This window comes from Caenorhabditis briggsae (assembly GCF_000004555.2).
Source record: "Caenorhabditis briggsae complete genome, chrII, whole genome shotgun sequence".
NCBI classification, from domain to species: domain Eukaryota; kingdom Metazoa; phylum Nematoda; class Chromadorea; order Rhabditida; family Rhabditidae; genus Caenorhabditis; species Caenorhabditis briggsae.
In genome coordinates, this window is record NC_013486.2 from 10088533 (window position 1) to 10106420 (window position 17888).

At 35.1% G+C, this 17888-nt stretch overlaps 4 protein-coding genes across 4 annotated transcripts in view; all 4 read left to right on the forward strand.

Moving 5' to 3' along the window:
* Window positions 1–7433: 7433 nt before the first annotated feature.
* Window positions 7434–8230, forward strand: CBG02456 (the record flags this gene model as incomplete). The annotated part of the gene is made up of 4 exons (XM_002630716.1): window positions 7434–7496; window positions 7545–7631; window positions 7687–7989; window positions 8075–8230. 4 exons carry the CDS (start codon window positions 7434–7436, stop codon window positions 8228–8230), a joined length of 609 nt encoding a protein of 202 aa, XP_002630762.1.
* Window positions 8231–11934: 3704 nt separating this feature from the next.
* Window positions 11935–12926, forward strand: CBG02455 (the record flags this gene model as incomplete). The annotated part of the gene is made up of 4 exons (XM_045242561.1): window positions 11935–12345; window positions 12397–12674; window positions 12716–12815; window positions 12861–12926. The coding sequence occupies 4 exons, from the start codon at window positions 11935–11937 to the stop codon at window positions 12924–12926; spliced, it is 855 nt and encodes a 284-aa protein (XP_045092297.1).
* Window positions 12927–13348: 422 nt separating this feature from the next.
* Window positions 13349–14662, forward strand: CBG25638 (the record flags this gene model as incomplete). The annotated part of the gene is made up of 3 exons (XM_045242562.1): window positions 13349–13438; window positions 14182–14196; window positions 14540–14662. The coding sequence occupies 3 exons, from the start codon at window positions 13349–13351 to the stop codon at window positions 14660–14662; spliced, it is 228 nt and encodes a 75-aa protein (XP_045098173.1).
* A 269-nt stretch (window positions 14663–14931) lies between these two features.
* The window catches only part of CBG02454, a gene marked incomplete at both ends in the record, with an annotated part of 3406 nt that continues 449 nt past the window's right edge, over window positions 14932–17888 (forward strand). Inside the window, 7 exons of the mRNA XM_045242563.1 lie at window positions 14932–15037; window positions 15337–15613; window positions 15678–15758; window positions 15808–15873; window positions 15920–16154; window positions 17091–17195; window positions 17439–17706. Coding sequence (XP_045092298.1) covers window positions 14932–15037; window positions 15337–15613; window positions 15678–15758; window positions 15808–15873; window positions 15920–16154; window positions 17091–17195; window positions 17439–17706 — 1138 coding nt within the window. The remainder of the gene's footprint in view (window positions 15038–15336; window positions 15614–15677; window positions 15759–15807; window positions 15874–15919; window positions 16155–17090; window positions 17196–17438; window positions 17707–17888) is intronic.

Here is a 17888-nt window from a genome sequence, read left to right on the forward strand (position 1 = left end):
CCGGTGACAGTCACCGTTAAACATCCCCTTTCCTTCCAGACACCCAAAGAGACGTCAAAATATATTCTCATCAGATGCCCCACTAACTTTTTTCTAGTCGTACCAGTGCGGCTCGACGAATTTTGTATTATGACTGATGTCTAGGTGTCTGAAAACATATATTCGCTCCTGCTCCTCGTGGTATAAATATCTAAGTGTTCGTTATTTTTGAAAGACTATATTGTCATTTATTTCAGCTGCTGAAAGAGTGAGCTACCATTTCTTGCCGATAGATCTTGAACAAATGACCAAAATAATAAATCCCCATGACACATTGAGTCGAGGACCAAAACTCACAAGTTTATGGTTCATATGACACCACCTATGGGAAAATAAAGAAAAGAGATTGTAGTATTCTATACAACTACTATACAGATTTCATGGGAGTTGTTGTTATTTTCGTTTTTCAGAGCTTTCTCTTATCTTCTGATAAGCAAAATAAAAGTTTTTGGAAGATATCTACAGTAATCCTAGCTATAACCCGAATTTCAGTGCTACCTACGTGTATAGCTCTGTTTTGTTTCAGCCAATTCAATTAGGTTAAGTTGTTTACTGGCATGAAATTTGAATAATATTTTGATTTGATTTGATTGGTCACCCAGAACGTAGTTAGGGGAAAAAATAAACTAGAAAATACATTTTCTAGCCTTCTAGAAATTCTTGATTAACGGCTGTTTCTGAACAAGTCATTCTAGGTTTTATAGCCTTTTGGATATAGTTCCCAGTCTCTTCCCTGATAATTAATTTTTTGAGATGATTGACATCTAATTTCACTTTCCCAAGGATTCTGACGTAACGGATTTTCCCTTTTCTATGGAATATTCTAGTTGCCGGACAACTTTTCGAAACGTTATTTCCATTCCCCTAAACGTTGTCTAATTTTGCTCTCTTCTTCTTTTTTTTCAACTTCTCTCAGTACTTTTTTCTCCAGAAGACATGAATTTACTCCCTTTTGTTCTACAAGACTTTTTGACCATTTCCTTACTGAAAAGTTAGCGAAAGAAACCATTTCAAAAGTATTCTTCCTTTTTCCTCATTCCGGTTTCTGTGGTACATCTTATTCGAACATCTCTGCGTCTCTAAATCCCTCGAAATCTGCAAAAAACGGCATAGCCAAACGAGTCTGTAATTTTGGAATAGTGTAGAAGACGAAGAGACACAGAGAATGACATTGCGATGCGATTACTTCGAGATGTTGGCAGATGAATAAGAAGGAAAAGGAGAGGAGAAGGGATGCATAGCTTCTCTCTCATACAAATTACCTTGTAAATGGGCGGAGCCTCTATTCTGAGGGGTCATGGAGGGCCTTGTATAAAAGTCCATCCGGTTTATGGAGAAGAAGTCGTCTCTCAACTTTCAACTTTGATTATCTTTTCACTTGTTGTTTATGATCTCTTATCAGATTGATAAGATTTCTTACAGTAATCCCTGCATTATCGGGTTAAGAACTTCGACGTTTCCACATTTTTTTTCCATTTCCGTTTTTTCAAACTTCTAGAATTTATCCAAAAGAAGGATTCGTCATCAATATTTTCGAGTCCTTTTCAAACGATCTTCAGTTCAATCATATCATTGACCAATCCTTTTTTTTATTCATAAGTACTGGCAGGATTCAAAAAATTCAAAAATTGTTATCTGAGACTACCCGGGATTGATTCGAAGACTAATCCAATCTGATCTCAAACTGGCTCCAAATGAACTTTCATTCAAAACTTGATCGAATCCAGATTAGCCTAGATTAGACGGGTACTTCTCCCATATCGGATAGCTATTCAAAGCCAATAAAAATACAATGAAAGAAAATGTCCGGTTAGGTTATAATATGCATCATAATTTGACCTAATTACATGCAATGATTACAACCGAAACGAAGAATCAGAGGAGAAGGAAAAAACTAGATGCATATAAGAGTTTAATAGAATGGAATGAGAATAAAAAACGATTAGGTTTGATTTGATTATTCATCTTCTATTTCAGTGAATGTGTAGGTATCAGTGGTGGGAAAGAACACATTTTCACGAAATCCGAAATCCGGAAAACAGAAACGAAAACGGGATTCTGCGCTTTCTTTTTCTTTTTCCTTACACCAAGAGCTACGCGGTATTGAATAACTCACTATCAGACATGTTTATACTTAATTTTATACTTTAATCTTCAATGTTTCCGATATCTAGCTTTTGGTTCAGTGGCCAATTTTTTTAAAAATTAAGTCTCCAGTTATCCAAAATTCGTCATAGTTTTTGTTGAACTTGAGAAAATCAGCAATGTGCTTCTGTTCTTATAACTAAAAGGCTAGAACTGCTCAAAAACATGCTCATCTATTCCTTCCCGCTCTTTTTATATATACAAAAAGAAACCCTTTTCATTTCGAATTCGAGTGAAATGCAAGCGAAAAAAAGGAAAATTGAATTTGTTTCGGTGCCAGCGAAATGAATCGAACCCTTTTCTTATATTGACACTTCTTGTTCCTTGTTCTTGTTTTATTCTTACCATATTGCTCATTTCACTAATATTTGTACTTTTCTAAAGAAAACATGTCCTCCGCGAAAAAAAAAGAGTTTTGCAGGAAACAACGTTTTCTGAATGCAAATTTGTTCCTGTCCCTGGAAGAAAGTACTTTTGAGCACACTTCAGAACTTTTTTTGTTCTTTTTTTTTGGAATTTTTATTATGTAAAATGTGTCCTTTTCTTATATTTTATTCATCGGAAAAACACAAAGTACAGATATCATAGGCATGGAGCCCGGAAAAAGGCTCTCCATTTTTTAATCCGCTCAAGTTTTTTTTTCAAAGAAAAAGATGAAAATATATAATCTTGACTGCAAATATTCTCATTTCTCTAATTTGAACAGATTCTATTCTCGGGAAAGCTATTTAGTACCTAATCTATATCATTTTGTATTGAAAACACCGTTCGCTGCAATATTTTTTATTTTTTAGTTTTTTTTTCACAAAATTTTGTACCCGGTTTTGGAAGTGAAAAGTTGAAAAAAGGAAGAGGAGTCAATAGAAAAGAAGAAGTATTTTGAAATTTCCGGGTTTTGTACGAATCGCCCGATTCGCAGAAAACTCAAATACCTATTGTATTTTCTAGAAGAAGACCACCCAGAAGGTTAGTTTTGAGCTCAATCATCTCGATTCCTCTGAGAGATATCAAAATTTTGCCAATTATTAAAATATTAAGAATATTATTATGAACAGTTTGTCAGTTGACTATTTTTTGATATTTTTTACAGAAAATGGGATATTTAAGCTCAAAATAGACATGAGCGCCTGCTTGCTGATACATAGTGAGCTACGCGGCCGGCTGCGGTCTCTTAACTTTGAGCTCAGTTATCTCGATTCTTGTATTAGATATCAAAAACTTGACAACTGACAAAATATATGTGACGTTATGATAAATAATTTGTCAGTTAACCAATTGTTGATATCTGTCACAGAAAAGGAGATATGTGAGCTCAGAGTTGATGGTTTGGGTGGGCTTCTAGGAATACGGTATTTTACAGAGAGACCAAAAGTTCAGCAAACTTGTCATCTGCTGCATGAACTTTTTTAGTAGATCATAAACGAATATAAATATTCTGTAACTTGGGAATTTGAGTGCAGACTAGTTACGTAGTAGCACGAGATTATCATCTGACTAATTTAACTCTAGAGAGGAACTTGTGGTCAAGTTTCTGAAGAATCAAGGACTTCAACTAAATTCCTATATAATCGTGCAAGTTTCTTCTGAAAATAATTAATTTGGATACAAGAAGGAAATTCTTTCATTTTGAGTTCGATCCTCATGACCTATAAAGCCAAATGGAAAAAATAATTAAAATTCTTGATCCTTCTAGTCTGAAAGTCCTTATTTTCTTTGAATCATTTTTCCCATTTCCAGATCTTTCTATTTCCTGATTGCTCATATTTCTTTTTTTCATTGAATGTCCACACATCGTTTCCTCCCCCGTTTTCAACTCAATTTGCTCTCTCTTATCACATTTCAATTCACTGAAAATACCTATAAAAGTGTGGCTCAAGTTTCCTCGGAAATATCATGTAATCCTTTAAATTTGGCATCCCAGAACTCAAAATAAGAAGTTTTTATTTTTTTTATCTTGTCTTATTCATTTTTCCCGAAAATGCCCTAGCAAGGGCAACGCCTTCTATAAGTTCCACTCTATAATGCCTAGTGAGTTCTTAGAATCTCAAAAGTTCTCTGTTGTTTTTCTCTTGTTTTGTTTTTTCTTTTCTGTTGAAAAAGCATGAAAAAGGGGACAAGAACAAGAAGAATATTGAATATAAGGTCAAGAAAAACGAACGAAAAAACATCTTCTCCTTTTCGAAAAACTACTTTCACTTCTTCTTTTTTTTCTCTCACATTAATTCCGAATTGGTATTCGAAGACGTTGTTTCAAAAGTAGTTTTCTCACCACCAATTTTCTTTGGTCTCTCAATCGTTTTTTAAAACTTTGAACCAGACAAACTGTATGGGGGATTCAGAAGGGAATATTACGACGTCGCGTCGCCTCAAATTTGTTTCTGATGTCTTAGAATTAGTTTCTGACTCCACTGTCATTACTTCTGTCGTGATATTAAAAAAATTTAAAACGCAACATCTTCTGAATGTTTGAAAACTTACAGTATTTCCTCTAATAGAAGCTCAACCAAACCGTCAACTTTGAGCTTAATTATCTCGATTCCTGTGAAATATTTTCAAAAAACTGTCGACGGTTTGGGTGGACTTCCATTAGAGAAATTACCGTATTTGGAAAATATAAATTAGCGAGAATTCGATTGTTGAGCAGGTAAAATTTTAGCTGAAAATTTGACTAAAAACGTCTTCGAACGTTTTTTGGATTCTTGGGATTTTTCAGAATTTTGAAGTTTTTCATTTTTGAAATTTTTTAGATTTTTGTGATTTTTTTGGAGTTTAAATTCTTGGATTATTAAATTTTAGATAAGTTGGACTTCGGTTATCAGATTTTAAGTTTTCCCTAAATTATTGGATTTTTAAGAATTCCAGATTATTTACTGTTCTTAAACCGAATTTTTACGTCTTTGGGCAGAAAACTTCAACGAAATGTTCCTTTCATAGAATTTTAAATTTTTGGGTTCTCGGGTTTTTTCAGAATTTAGAAATTTTGAAAATTCTTCGAATTTATCGGATTTTTCAGAGTTTCGAATTGTAAGATTGTGGGATTTTAGATCTTTTGGATTTTTTAGGATTTATAAGATTTTAAGGAATTTCTTAAATTCTTGGCTTTGTAACTTTCAGACTATTTATTGTTCTGAAACTTAATGTTTCGGTATTCTGAACTGAACTTTAACTTCTTTCGATTGTTCCTTTCAGGGAATTTCGAGTAATCATATTTTCTTCAAAGAAAAAACTACTTCCGAGTTCAAAAAAGAAACATCTGTTCTTTACCTATTTCCTTTTATTCCACACTAATTTTCAGCTGCTACCGATAGTTGGTCGTATGAAATGATTATTTTTCATAACTTGTTTTTGTTCCTGAACCTAATTTGGTTCTCTAGTCGTTCTCGGAACCGATTGATTCGATATTTTGAGATAAAAGCACCATTTACGTTCCCTACAAGCCCTACCAAAACCTAGAAAACCCTAGAATGTTATTCGAAAAAATGTAAAGTTTTTGTTTTTCGCAATTCTACCCATCCAGTTATCCAAAAGGCCACCACCTCTACCACTGAACACATCTAATCAAGATGAAAGGGGCTTTTCCGCCAAAACGAGGGAAAAATATGAAGATGTTGAAGAAGAAGAAGAAGAAGAAAGAAGAAGAAGAAGCCAGTCACTATCGGTAATGTCCCTGTTTATTCCCGCCTTTTCTTTCATTGTCAGTTTCCACATTTTCTTGGCATTCCGATGCCACGAACCGAATTCATTCTAGCTTTCAGAGATGAGTGAAATGATATAGTCTAGACTTTTTGAATTGGTCTTTTCAATTTGAATTCCAGAAAGTTATCAATAGATTTTAAATTTTATTAGCCCATCAAATCTTTGAAGTCTGGTTTTAAGGGTGTGTACTTAAGTGTAAGTCCTAGGAAAGTCGGAGGAAAAGAAATTACCGTATTTGCTCTAAGAAGCCCAACAAAACTTTGAGCTCTTTTGTCTCGGTTCCTGTAAAGTATAGAAAAAATTTGTCAACTGATAAAATATTGATGATATTATCTTCCTTATTAATAAAACGCTAGAGGCGTCTGTCCGTCCTCGTGTCCGTCTGTGGACTTTTGAAAAAATTGAAAAATACATATATATATATATATATATATATTTACCTGACCCTTTTATTTAGAAAAAGTGAGAAACGAGGCGACGAACATTTGAAAAAAAATAGATTGAACCGCGCCGAAGGCGCACCAGCTTGCTGGTGATAAATAATTTATCAGTTGACAAATTCTCGATAGTTTTTATAGGAATCAAGATAATTGAGCCCAAAGTTGACAGTTTGGTTGGGCTTCCATTGGAGGTAACATAGAACATTTTCTCTGACTTTAAGCTCAATTATCTCGAAACCCGTAAAATATAGAAAAAAGTTGTTAACATATAAAACGCTTATCATAATATCATCAACATTTCATAAGTTAGCAAAATTTTGATATCTTCTACAGGAATCGAGATAATTGAGCTCAAACTTGACAGTGTGGGGGCCTTTCTATACAGGGATTACCATGACTTTCGTTTGTCAACTTTTAAAAGGTGACTTAGCTATGAGAACGGCTAAATTAGTCCGAGATGACTCAAGCATTTTCTTACTAAAGAACACCCCATTATGAATAGCGAAAAAAGTAAGTTTTCCGAATAGTTTTTAAATTTGAATTCTCTTCTCAATTTCCAATCGCTAACATTCCAAAATTGGTATTCTCCTTCTTATAATAATAGTACTCGTGAATGTCAATATTCAGAATGTTTGATATCGAAGTTTAATAACTCTTTAAACTATCTGATCTTTTCATACTTCAATTTTTGTTGTTTCCAACACAGAGTCTTCCCTCCGATCATTCTCTTTCTCTTTCTCACTCTCCGCCTTCTGATTTTTCTTCCATTTTTTGTCCACCCCATTTCTTTCTCTCTGTCTTTCTTGATCTCATCATTCATCTTTTTTCCACAAACACCATCATCCGTACATTGTTATCATGTTCCTCTTTTAGTACCAGTTGACTTTCTGATAACTAATAAACCTTGTCAAAGTGTCATTCTTTGACCGAAACTTTCCGAAATTTGCCTAAGCCTCAATTTCCATTTCTCCTATATTATTTTTTGTTCTCATCGGGAATCGCTTTTTATCACGAGTTTTATAGTTTTCCATCGTGCTGAAAAATACATGAAAAATACGTTTTTATTTCCAGTTCTTCTCCCCTCCCCTCCCATCTCCCCCCCTACACTACAAAATGGATCATTCAACGCGTTTCCGAGTGCACAATTGGCTCAGAAGCCGTAGAAAGTTGTTCCAGGTGAGATTTTAAAAACAAACTCTCAAATATATTTTTTTGATTTTTTAGAGCAGAATGTGTTTGCTGATGCTGGTAATGATCAACTTTGTAAATAGTGTCATCTTAACACTGGAGATTTGCGGAGAAGATTCAAATGTGAGTTTTCATTTCAAAGATTCTTTTTCAAAAATTCGAAACAAAACATTTTCAGATGACCCTCTTGATGTTCTTCGTCAACACATTTGTCGTATTCCTTTCCATGTATGGATTGTACAATTTCCGACCTGTATTCCTTTCTCCAAACGTTCTTCTGAAAATCATTCTCTCCTCATCTGCCCTTTTCTATGGTCTTCAAATGGCTGAAACTACATCCAACTCGGCAATTTTTGTTTGGTTAACCATCTCAATTGTGTTCTTCATTCTGGAGATTCACACGATGTTTTCAACTACATTCGATATTATCAAACAACTCAATTTGAGAGCCTATAGTAAACCTCCTCCAAATTATAATCAAGTTAGTTTATAACCACCGGCTGGCGAGTTTTCGTCGCCCCGCTCCTCTTTTAAATATCTCAATTTGAAAAAATCTTAATTTTAAGGTAATGTCAATCGACATACCTCCGCCATCCTACGAGGAAGCACTCGTTCGACTCCAACAAAATCGAACCGCCCAAGATCACAGCTCACCAAAAAGTTCAACAACGGAACAGCCGACACAGTTGAACACTTGCGATCTTGCTCATCTCGTCGTTTGATTTTTCTATTTTCTTTTTTTTCCTTTTTTTGTCTGTACAAATTTATTATGTCATTCCAGATTCCGGTCATATTTTGTCCCAAGTTTTCCTCTTCCTGGTCTCTATTTTTTTGCCTATTCTTAAAATGTTTCGACAGATTATCGAAACGGGTCATTTGTAATTTTGAAATGATCTCGATGCTATTTCTTCTCTTTCTCGGTTTTTTGAAACTTTTGACATGTTTTATATTTGAAACTGAATATTTCAATGAACATTTTATTGATATCGAGAGCTAAATATTGTTGCATTCAGAAGGTTTTCAGTGTAGAAGAATGAAAGCTATTTATATAATTTTCAGTAATTCGGCAGCTATTAAATTCAGGTGACAGGAGATTTTTTGGATTTTTTTTTGGTGGAGGCTTTATGAGAGTAATGTTGAGAAAATTCTTCTTTATCCATCTTGACAGATCGATTCCTAGTCGAAGCTTTCAGAATGATCTGATGAATTCCAAACATTTTAAAGATATATTTTTTAAAGTTTGAGTCATATGAAACTTTGGAGTCGGCTAGGAAACTTTTAGACATGATAAACAACTTTTAAAAGACACAAAATCTTTGATTCTTGTTTATTTTAAAACTGACCACAAAAAATAAAACAATAGATAGTTGATTTCAGTTACGGCGATTTCAGTTTACCGTAAAATCTGTAATAAATGGGCACCCTAACTTTCAACTTTTAGCCAATTTTTCCCTTTGAGCCAACGTTCCAAGATATAAAAATGTTGTTAACTGAGAAACGGTTTATCACAATATCGAAAACATTGTGCTTCAATTACATGTCTTACGGTAACACTTCAAGCTGTCGAATCTAAAAATTTTATAATTTTTTTGAAACCAAAATACGGGAAAACAATATGACTTCAGTAAAAACAAAAATCTTAGATTCACGAGACCGTTGTTTAGTTCTCCAGTTTTGCACAGTGCCATCTTCATATCTAAACCATTCGGTCAACATCGATCAATCAAAAGAAAGAAAAAACGAAAGCAGAAATAAATCACAGATGTTTTTACACATGTTTTTTTAAATTTATTTTTCTACTTCAAAAAAAGGAAAAACTTTTTTGCATGCTACTCCGTTGATAGTTTGACCTCTTCTGGATGATTGATATCATTTGATAAGACAGGTGATAACAAGACGAACGAAGGTAACACTAATTTTCGAAAATCATAGCGTGAGAAACATCGAAAAACCAGACAACGTTAGTATTTTGTTATGAGACAAGAGATAGAGAAAAAGAAGACGATACGATTTGAGATGACAAGTTCGTCGTCTCTGACGTATAAGTCTCCCGTTCTCTGCCTTTTTCTTCAGGAAATGATGGGAAAAGATGAAGAGAAGAAGAAGTAGTAGTTGTTCTCGCTTCAAAAAGTTGAACAGGGATTATAATAGAATGAAGAGACGCAGAGATAACGACAGATATGAAAAAAAAAACGGTTCAGAAAATGTGATGGTTTAGGTGCATTGCGATCAGATGGACCCGCGGGAAAGTGAAAACTCAATGATCTATGAGTTATGGTTATTTGAAATGTTGGAGGCGGTACGGTATCAGAAATCGGGACGCATCTGAATTTAAAAAAAATGAATCCGAAAATTAGCTTAAAATTAGTAGAAGGAATCTGAAATTTAGCCAAAAGTTAGTTAGGTCTTATCAATCCTGAACCAATCAGAAACATTAAATTGTCGATTATTTAGTCCGGCTAGTTTTTTTTGATTTACCGTAGCCTTCTGAATTCTTTTGATCTTTAACATCCACGTTTCATGGTTCACAGCAGAGATGTCAGGAATGACTTTTTGGAGATTGGAATCCGGAATACGGGAATCGGAATAGAATAGTTTTCTATGAATCCGAACAAATAAAAATTTGTCGGAACCCGGAATACAGTATCCGGAATGAAATTCTAAAGCCACAAATATGGCGCCTCGAGGTTTTACGGAAACATATTTGCTGAAAATCCAAAAGATACATATCAGAAAACCTGGAATACGGAATCAGAGAATCTCTTGTCCACAGTCCAATTCCACTGTTTTGAACTTCCCAAAACTTATTTATTACACTTGTGGTGTCCTTATGACTCATCTTCTAATTTTGCAAACACCTAACCTAATTTTTTTTCATATTCTGTAGTTGTTTTTCCAACTTTAAATTTGACATGCAAACTTTTGTCTCAGTACAAATGTGTCTTCAATTCTAAAATTTGTCCAAAAGTCATTTTGTTAGTGTATCTTAAGCCAAAATAACATTCGCCAAAAAGAAACTTGAAGAAGACAATTACGACGCATTCTTCAGAAATTGAAACAACAAACTGGTTGCGTAAAAGACTCCGATCTGTAAATTTGAGAATGCACATCACTTTTGTGAGTCACAATTTGTGACCTATTTTTTTTGATACTTGCAAAATCAGGGCCGGGCCGAAGATTTCCAGGACCCGGGCCGGGCCGAGGATACCAGGGCCCGGGTTCTCCAAATTTGAAAAAAACAATTAAAACTTCAGAAATTTTTTCAATTTTTTTCGTGAAAGAGTTTCGTGAAGTCGTGCCCGTTGCGGCCCGTTGCGAGTATGATTTTTTTTTATCGTCATGTTGAGAAGTCTATTCAGAAGTTCTCGAATGATCACTGATACAGAAATCCAATAAAAATGACATCGAAAAAAGTTCATAAAATTTTTGACAATAAAATTTTTATGTTTTGATCGACCAGACTTTGTTATGGTCTATCAAACTTCGAAATATGACTTCCTTGTGAGTACGAAAGATAAGAACAACATTTGACAGTCTAGTCTCCTAGAAAACCTAGTAAAACATCATAAAAATTCATATGATCACACTGTCATTTCAAAAATAAATGATAAGGTCAACATAGAAAGTTTATGGATCAGTTGATAAGAAAAATTTTTCCACGACGGAAGGTCGTAATAAACAAATAAATAAATAAAAAGGGATTTGATTAAAGATCTTTTCGTTTGAAACTTTTTCAAAATATCGAATTCTTCTTCCTGCACACTGTCTGAAAAAAATAAAGAAGATGAAAGAACATAGCATAATATTGCCAAATTTTAAAAGCGAATCTGAAAATTACAGTAACCCTCTCTTTTTAATCTTGAAAAAAATGAATCCAAAAACTACAGTGTTCCTGTTTTTCAACTTTCAAATATAAATCCGAAAACTACAGTGATCCTCGTTATTTTCAAATTTTAAAAGTGAAACCGAAAAGTTGGCGAAAACTACAGTAATTTTCTTTTTATTCTCAAAAGTGTATCCAAAAACTACAGTAATCCTGACTATTGTCAAATTTTTACAGTGAATCTGAAAATTACAGTAATCCATATTTTTTAATTTCTCAAAATGAATCCAAAAACTACAGTAATCCTCATTATTTTCAAATTTCAAAAGAGAATCCGAAAATTACAGCAATCCTCTCTTTAAATTTTGAAAGAGGATCCAAAAACTATAGTAATCTTCATCATGTTCCTTATATATGTCCCGTTGTCAGGTTGTCTGCTTTTGAAAAGCTTGAAAAAATAATATAGATTTACGTAACCTTTTAGAAAATATCGTGCAAAAGGCGCGCCAGCTAGCTGGTTTAAAATATAGAAACGACAAAACATAAGTCAGTTCGATTTTATTTACTCGAAGCAAGTAACATAATAAAAAAGTCTGAATCGCAATGAACCAACGCGAGCAACTCGAAGCAGCATTCTCACAAACAATCGAGAAGATTCTGGAAAGTGCTGGAAATACGACAGCTGCATTTCTTCCTGTTCTTGGTGGTCGATCAATAGAGCTTACTGTATCAACAGTGGAAGAATATCTGAAAATGTTGAAAGAGTTGCTTCATGAATACGAAAAACCAGAGAGTACAAATCATTCCTGTATGTCTCCACTTCTCAACGATTCCATGCTTGTTCACCGTAATCGAATGGTGAGATCCTCCAAAGCTCGTCTCACATTTCTTCGAACTTCTCAAGAAGGCGTCCGTTGTGATTTTTCTCCGATGGAAATCGATCGTCCCAATATAGGAGCAATCATTGAAGAGTCAACGTTGTTGGATCCTTCCGTTCTTATGGATGAATCAACTGTTAGTTTTTTATTTTATTTTCTAATATTCCGAAATTCCATTAATTTTCAGCACCAACGTGGATTTCTGGCTGATGTCAGCGACATGAATGGGACCGTCCGTTCTCGTAATCCCAGTTTCAACTTCAACTACATCTCACCTGTTTCGACGGAAAGATCTCGTCGATCAGCAGTTTCATTGAAACCACTCAATAATACAATTGATTTTGATGCTGACGTTTCTTCGATTCTGGAAGTTTCTCATGTCGCTTCTCGTACAAGATCTCGTGCTGTTGCTGGAGAAGATGAGCAGTCGATTCTTGTGATGAATGGCGATGAGATGCGAACACCGTATGTGTTTCATTCATTTTTTAAGAAACAATTAGATTCAGGAGAGCCCATAACACTACTGTCGACTTGACTGATTCCGATGTTACACCAACCAGCTTGAAGTTGTGGAATGTGAAACTTCGTCCAGGGAGTAACCGAAAAGTATGCCTTTATTTGAGTTTTCGATATGGTTTAAAATCATTTCAGATCGACAACGAGATTCGAAAGGAGATTCAGAGACAATTGGCTCGTGAGAATCCGTCGGAGCTCTGAGATAACTTTATTGACAATAAAGGTTCATTCCATATTATTTGTTGTTTTTTTTTAACTGAAAAAACATTTCAGTTCAAAATTTTTATTTATATGCTCAAAAATCAAAATTGAAGCCGAAAATTACAGTAATCCTCATCATTGGCACTTTTTTTAGCGAATCCAAAAACTACAGTAACCCTAATTGTTTTTGAATTTTGACAGTTGATTCGAAAATTACAGTAGTCCTCTCGTATAAGTCTTTTGTAAGTGAATCTGAAAACTACAGTAATCCTCATTTATCAATTTTGAAAATAAACCCGAAAACTAAAGTAACCCTCATAATTTTCAAAAATCAAAAGTGAATCCGAAAACGGCAATAGTCCTCCATTAAAAAGATTCAGGCGTATCTCGTATGTGTTAATTCGGACAAAAAGTGGCTCTTTATGACAAGGGGGGCCCATGAGAAAAGGGGGGGGGCAAGCAAAAAGGGGGGGGGCATGAGAATAGGGGGGCCCAAGTCAAAAGGGGGAGGGGCATAGGTAAAAATGCGGACTAAGTTAAGATTTACCAATTTTTTCTAATTTTTCGAATGTTTCTATAAAAATTTCGTACTTTGCGCTTGTTTCCACAAAAATTTGTCACTTCAAAAAATTTCAGTTTAGGCCGGTTTTTTGTATGAACAACACTATTTTTTTTCCATTGTAACCATACATGTGGATGGCCGGGCCGGGCTGGCCCGCTTGCCTCAAAACTTTCGGCCCGGCCGGCCCCAAAAAGTCAATTTAATTGAATTTTTAGCAAAAAAAATCATACTTCATTAAGCCAAGGATGAAACTTTTTTCTAATTACGACTTCAAAACAGTTTTTGTCGACAGTATCGGCCTCTAGTGTGGATTTTCATTCACTAAGAAGAAAAACCATCTTGAAAAATGATGATTCGCTCTAAAATTTCCAAATTTTCAAAAAGCGGGCCGGCCATCTTTTCCATAAGTATGATTGTAACTCTGTAATTTGAAGTTATTCAGCTAGTTTCAGATTTTTCCAGGCTTAGTAACAAAAAAATAGACAAAAAATATGCAAAAAATGACATAAACTGAAATTTTCAAAAAATTATGAAAAGTTTTCAAAGTTCGAAATTTTAATGGAAACGGTAACAAAACTAGAAAAAATAGGTAAATCTTAACTTAGTCCACATTTTTACCTATGGGCCCCCTTTTCGCTTGGGCCCCCCCCCCCTTTTCTCATGGGCCCCCCTTGTCATAAAGAGCCCAAAAAGTACTACAAAAACAAAGTTTTTCTTTCTGTCAAATCCCAAATTTTTTGTCCTATAAAAATATTTATGAACCTTTTTTCGTAATAGATGGGCTCCCTTGACTTTCAACTTTCTGTCAAATCCCAAATTTTTTGACCTATAAAAATATTTATGAACCTTTTTTGGTAATAGAAGGGCTCCCTTGACTTTCAACTTTGAGCCAATTTTTCTCGGTTACTGTCAAATATACGAGAAAACTGTCAACTGACAAACTGTTCATCATAATCTCATAAACATTTGATCAGTTTCCACATTTTTGATATCTTGCATAGGAATTGTGATAATTGAGCTCAAACCCGACAGTATGGGGTCTTTCTACTAGAGGTTTTATGATAAGTCTCAATTTAAGGGATTTCTTGGAATCTTACAGAAACCATACAGTCCTTCAACACAATCAGAATTTCTGTTAATTAGTGTGTGGCATGGAATACAAAAAAAAACATAGGAAAAGGGAACCGATGAGTGCTTTTTTGTGGTTTCTTCCCGAATAACTAGTCTTCTTACTTCTCTCTTCTTCTTCTTTTCTTTTCAGTTTCACAGTTCCTTAATGGTAATAATGCAATGAACGAGTTTATAATGCAACCGCTACTTTGTATGTTTCTACTCGAAGACTTTTTCCCTATTCTGAAAAAACCAAAGAATTCATAGTTCTCGAGTATTTAAGTAGTTTCTCCCCTCGATTTCAGATGAACTAATTCTTTAAACTTATTCACCATGAAAAAATTGACTGAAAAATGGCTCAATATTTTTCTAATGGTTGTTCATTATGTATTTGAAGTGGATTCACAGCTGCGATCTTTCTCCAATGTTGGAAATATTGGTTAGTTTTTTTTTGAACTGCTGATGAGAAGAATTCAACGGAAATCGCTAACTATACTCATTTTTTCATTTTTATGCCCACTTGCATACTTGTCGACGGACTGATTCCGGCCAGCACAGGCTGGCTGATAGCTCGCTTCAAAATTGAAATTTTGAGCAAAACCATATCAGATGATAGAGCTCGGTTCTCCCCGGAAAGAGCCTGATTTTGTCCGCAATTTCAATTTTAAAGAGATTTTGAAGCCGGTCAGTTCCGACCTTTGATTCCAATAAATTGATCTATAATATTCTCCCCTTTAGTTATGGAACAAGACCCTCGAGACCAGGATCCATTCTATCGTAATTATTATGCAAGAGCAGAAGGAATGTCATTGGCAGCAGTGAATTCAGTCGTCCATAATGTAAAACATCAATCGGAAGGGCAATTTACGATATGGGATGAGTTACCATCTCATAGAGTTCGTCCAGGATATACTACAACAACAAAACGTCCAAAAACTACAACGACTACAGTACCATGGGTTCGTGGAAGACATCGACCACAATTAGGTCAACAACAGGCTCCATGGTATCAAAAGTAAGTGCTAAACATATCTTCTTATACGAAATTGTTCAGTTTTTGTTTACTCGTTAAGGTTCAGCGACCCTGATAAATATGACAACGGGTATGGAACGGATTACGATGATGATGCATATCGTCCTCCATCAAGAACCAGAGGAAGGTATGCATGGAGTTAAGAATGTAGTCACAGGCGACGTTCATATTTACAGAAGACCAACTGGAAGCAGAGGAAGACGTCCACCAGCACCAACAGCTCCAGTTAGAGTTCAAGTTGGGTTAGTTTTCAAAAATTGTTGATACAAAAAATTTGTGATTGTCTAGAAAAGGAGATGAATTGGTGGAAAACGAAGACGGCGGAGGTTTTGCTGCTATAGAAGAAGGTGTCAAAGCAGATGTCGATGCTGAAGGATTGGCAAAACCAGAAGAGGGAATGAAAATGGTAACGACTACTGAGAAACCTACTACACAAACTGTAGCAAAGACAACTGCAACGACAAAAAAGATTTTGGTAAAAAAGAAAGAGAAAGAAGACGAAAGTGAAGGATCCAAAGATGAGGTAGGAAGAAGAGAATTGCCCGCGGTATGTCGGGGGTATCAGGTTCCTGTGATAAAATAGAAGAAAATCAACAAGAAATGTAACAAAATTGGTTTATTATCAACAAGTTAGAAAGAAACAAGAAATAAAAGCTTAGAATTCAAGCAAACTCACTTAAAATCCTTAAAAGAGTCTCTCGAAACCTACGAGCCAAATCCAAGCTCGCAATCACTCAAAACTGAATTTCAAACTGCGCGCGCGCCGAGCGGGATAGCGGAGTGTCGTTGCGTGGATAGAGGGAACCTTTAGAAGGGGTTGGAGGGTAGCTGCCCCAGGCAACTAGAGAGCCTTACTTTACAGTATTTATGAAGTTTAGGATGCAAAAAATGATAAAGCAAAAGAGGCAGAAGAAGGGAAACAAGAAGAAATTAGTTGGGCAGAAGTCAAAAAGGGAGAAGTTGTTCATATGAGAATATATTTCTCTAGAATTAAATCAAAGTTTTCATATTTAAGGATCTTCGAAAATCTGGAAAAGGTAAAGAAGTTAAGAAAAATGAAGATGACGAAGAGCAAGAAGATAAGGAACAAGAATCGAAAAAGAAGAAAAATGATCGGAAGAGCAAAAAAGACAAAGATTCTGAAGAAAATAATGAATCGGAAGAAGATGAGAATGGAAACCTGAAGAAGATTGATGGAGATGTGAGGATTCCGAAAGCAGTGGATGGAGATACAGATGGACATGCTCGAGAGGAGGAGGAAGATGATGAGGAGGTGGAAGAAGAAGAAGAAGAAAAACATTTCAAAGAGAAAAAAAGGAATGGCAAAAAGAGCAAGAAAAATCATAAGGATGAAGACGAAGAAGAAGAAGATTATGATGAAGAAGATGATGAAGAGGAAAATGAAGAAACCCACCGAGCAACAGCTAAAACCTCTTGCCCACCCACAAAGAAACATCAGAATCCTCGTCATCAAATCTACAATCAGGTACCGTATCCAGATGATCATGGATACACTCATTCAATGACTCCTACTACGCCAACTCATCCAGCAGAGACAATTGGAGTAAGTAAGAAATTGAACGGGGACTCCGACCAAATTTTTTCTGCCGTTTTCAGCATCAAAATGTTCCCAAAGTTATGTATTTTCGTAATATAACTTCTTAAAAATGTGTATAAAATTTCAGATTTGTTTTGAATTTTTTCGTATTAACATTAGGAAAATACATACGTTTTCAAACATTTTAAACAGATAAAAAATTTAGTCCCTTTGAACAATTTCTGAATCTCAAAAGTTCGAAAACTTCAGGATGACTACCATTCATTTGAAAACATGGATTGCAAAGAAGTACGAGAAGACAAGACTGATGAAGATGGTGAAAGTGAAGAGAAACCAAAAACCAAAAAATCTAAGAAATCTAAAAAATCCAGAAAGAAAAAAGACAAGAAGACGAAGAACAAAAAGAGAAAAGGGAATAAGGAAAATAATGTCAGTCTGGATTATCTGACTTCTAAAGAAAAAATAGATGAAGGTATGAGGAATCGAGGTCACATTTTGAATGAACTGCATGGCACAGGTAAAATGCGAACGGATCCGTTACAGACGCTCAGCGTTTGCGCGCGGTTGAAATAGGAACCGCATACGGACCGCACGCGACCCGTTTTCAGAAAACCACAGCACATTATTCCGTATTCCTCCGTATTCTGTCCGTTCGCGAACTCCGTATCCGATCCGCTTGCGAATGATGGACAAACGGAT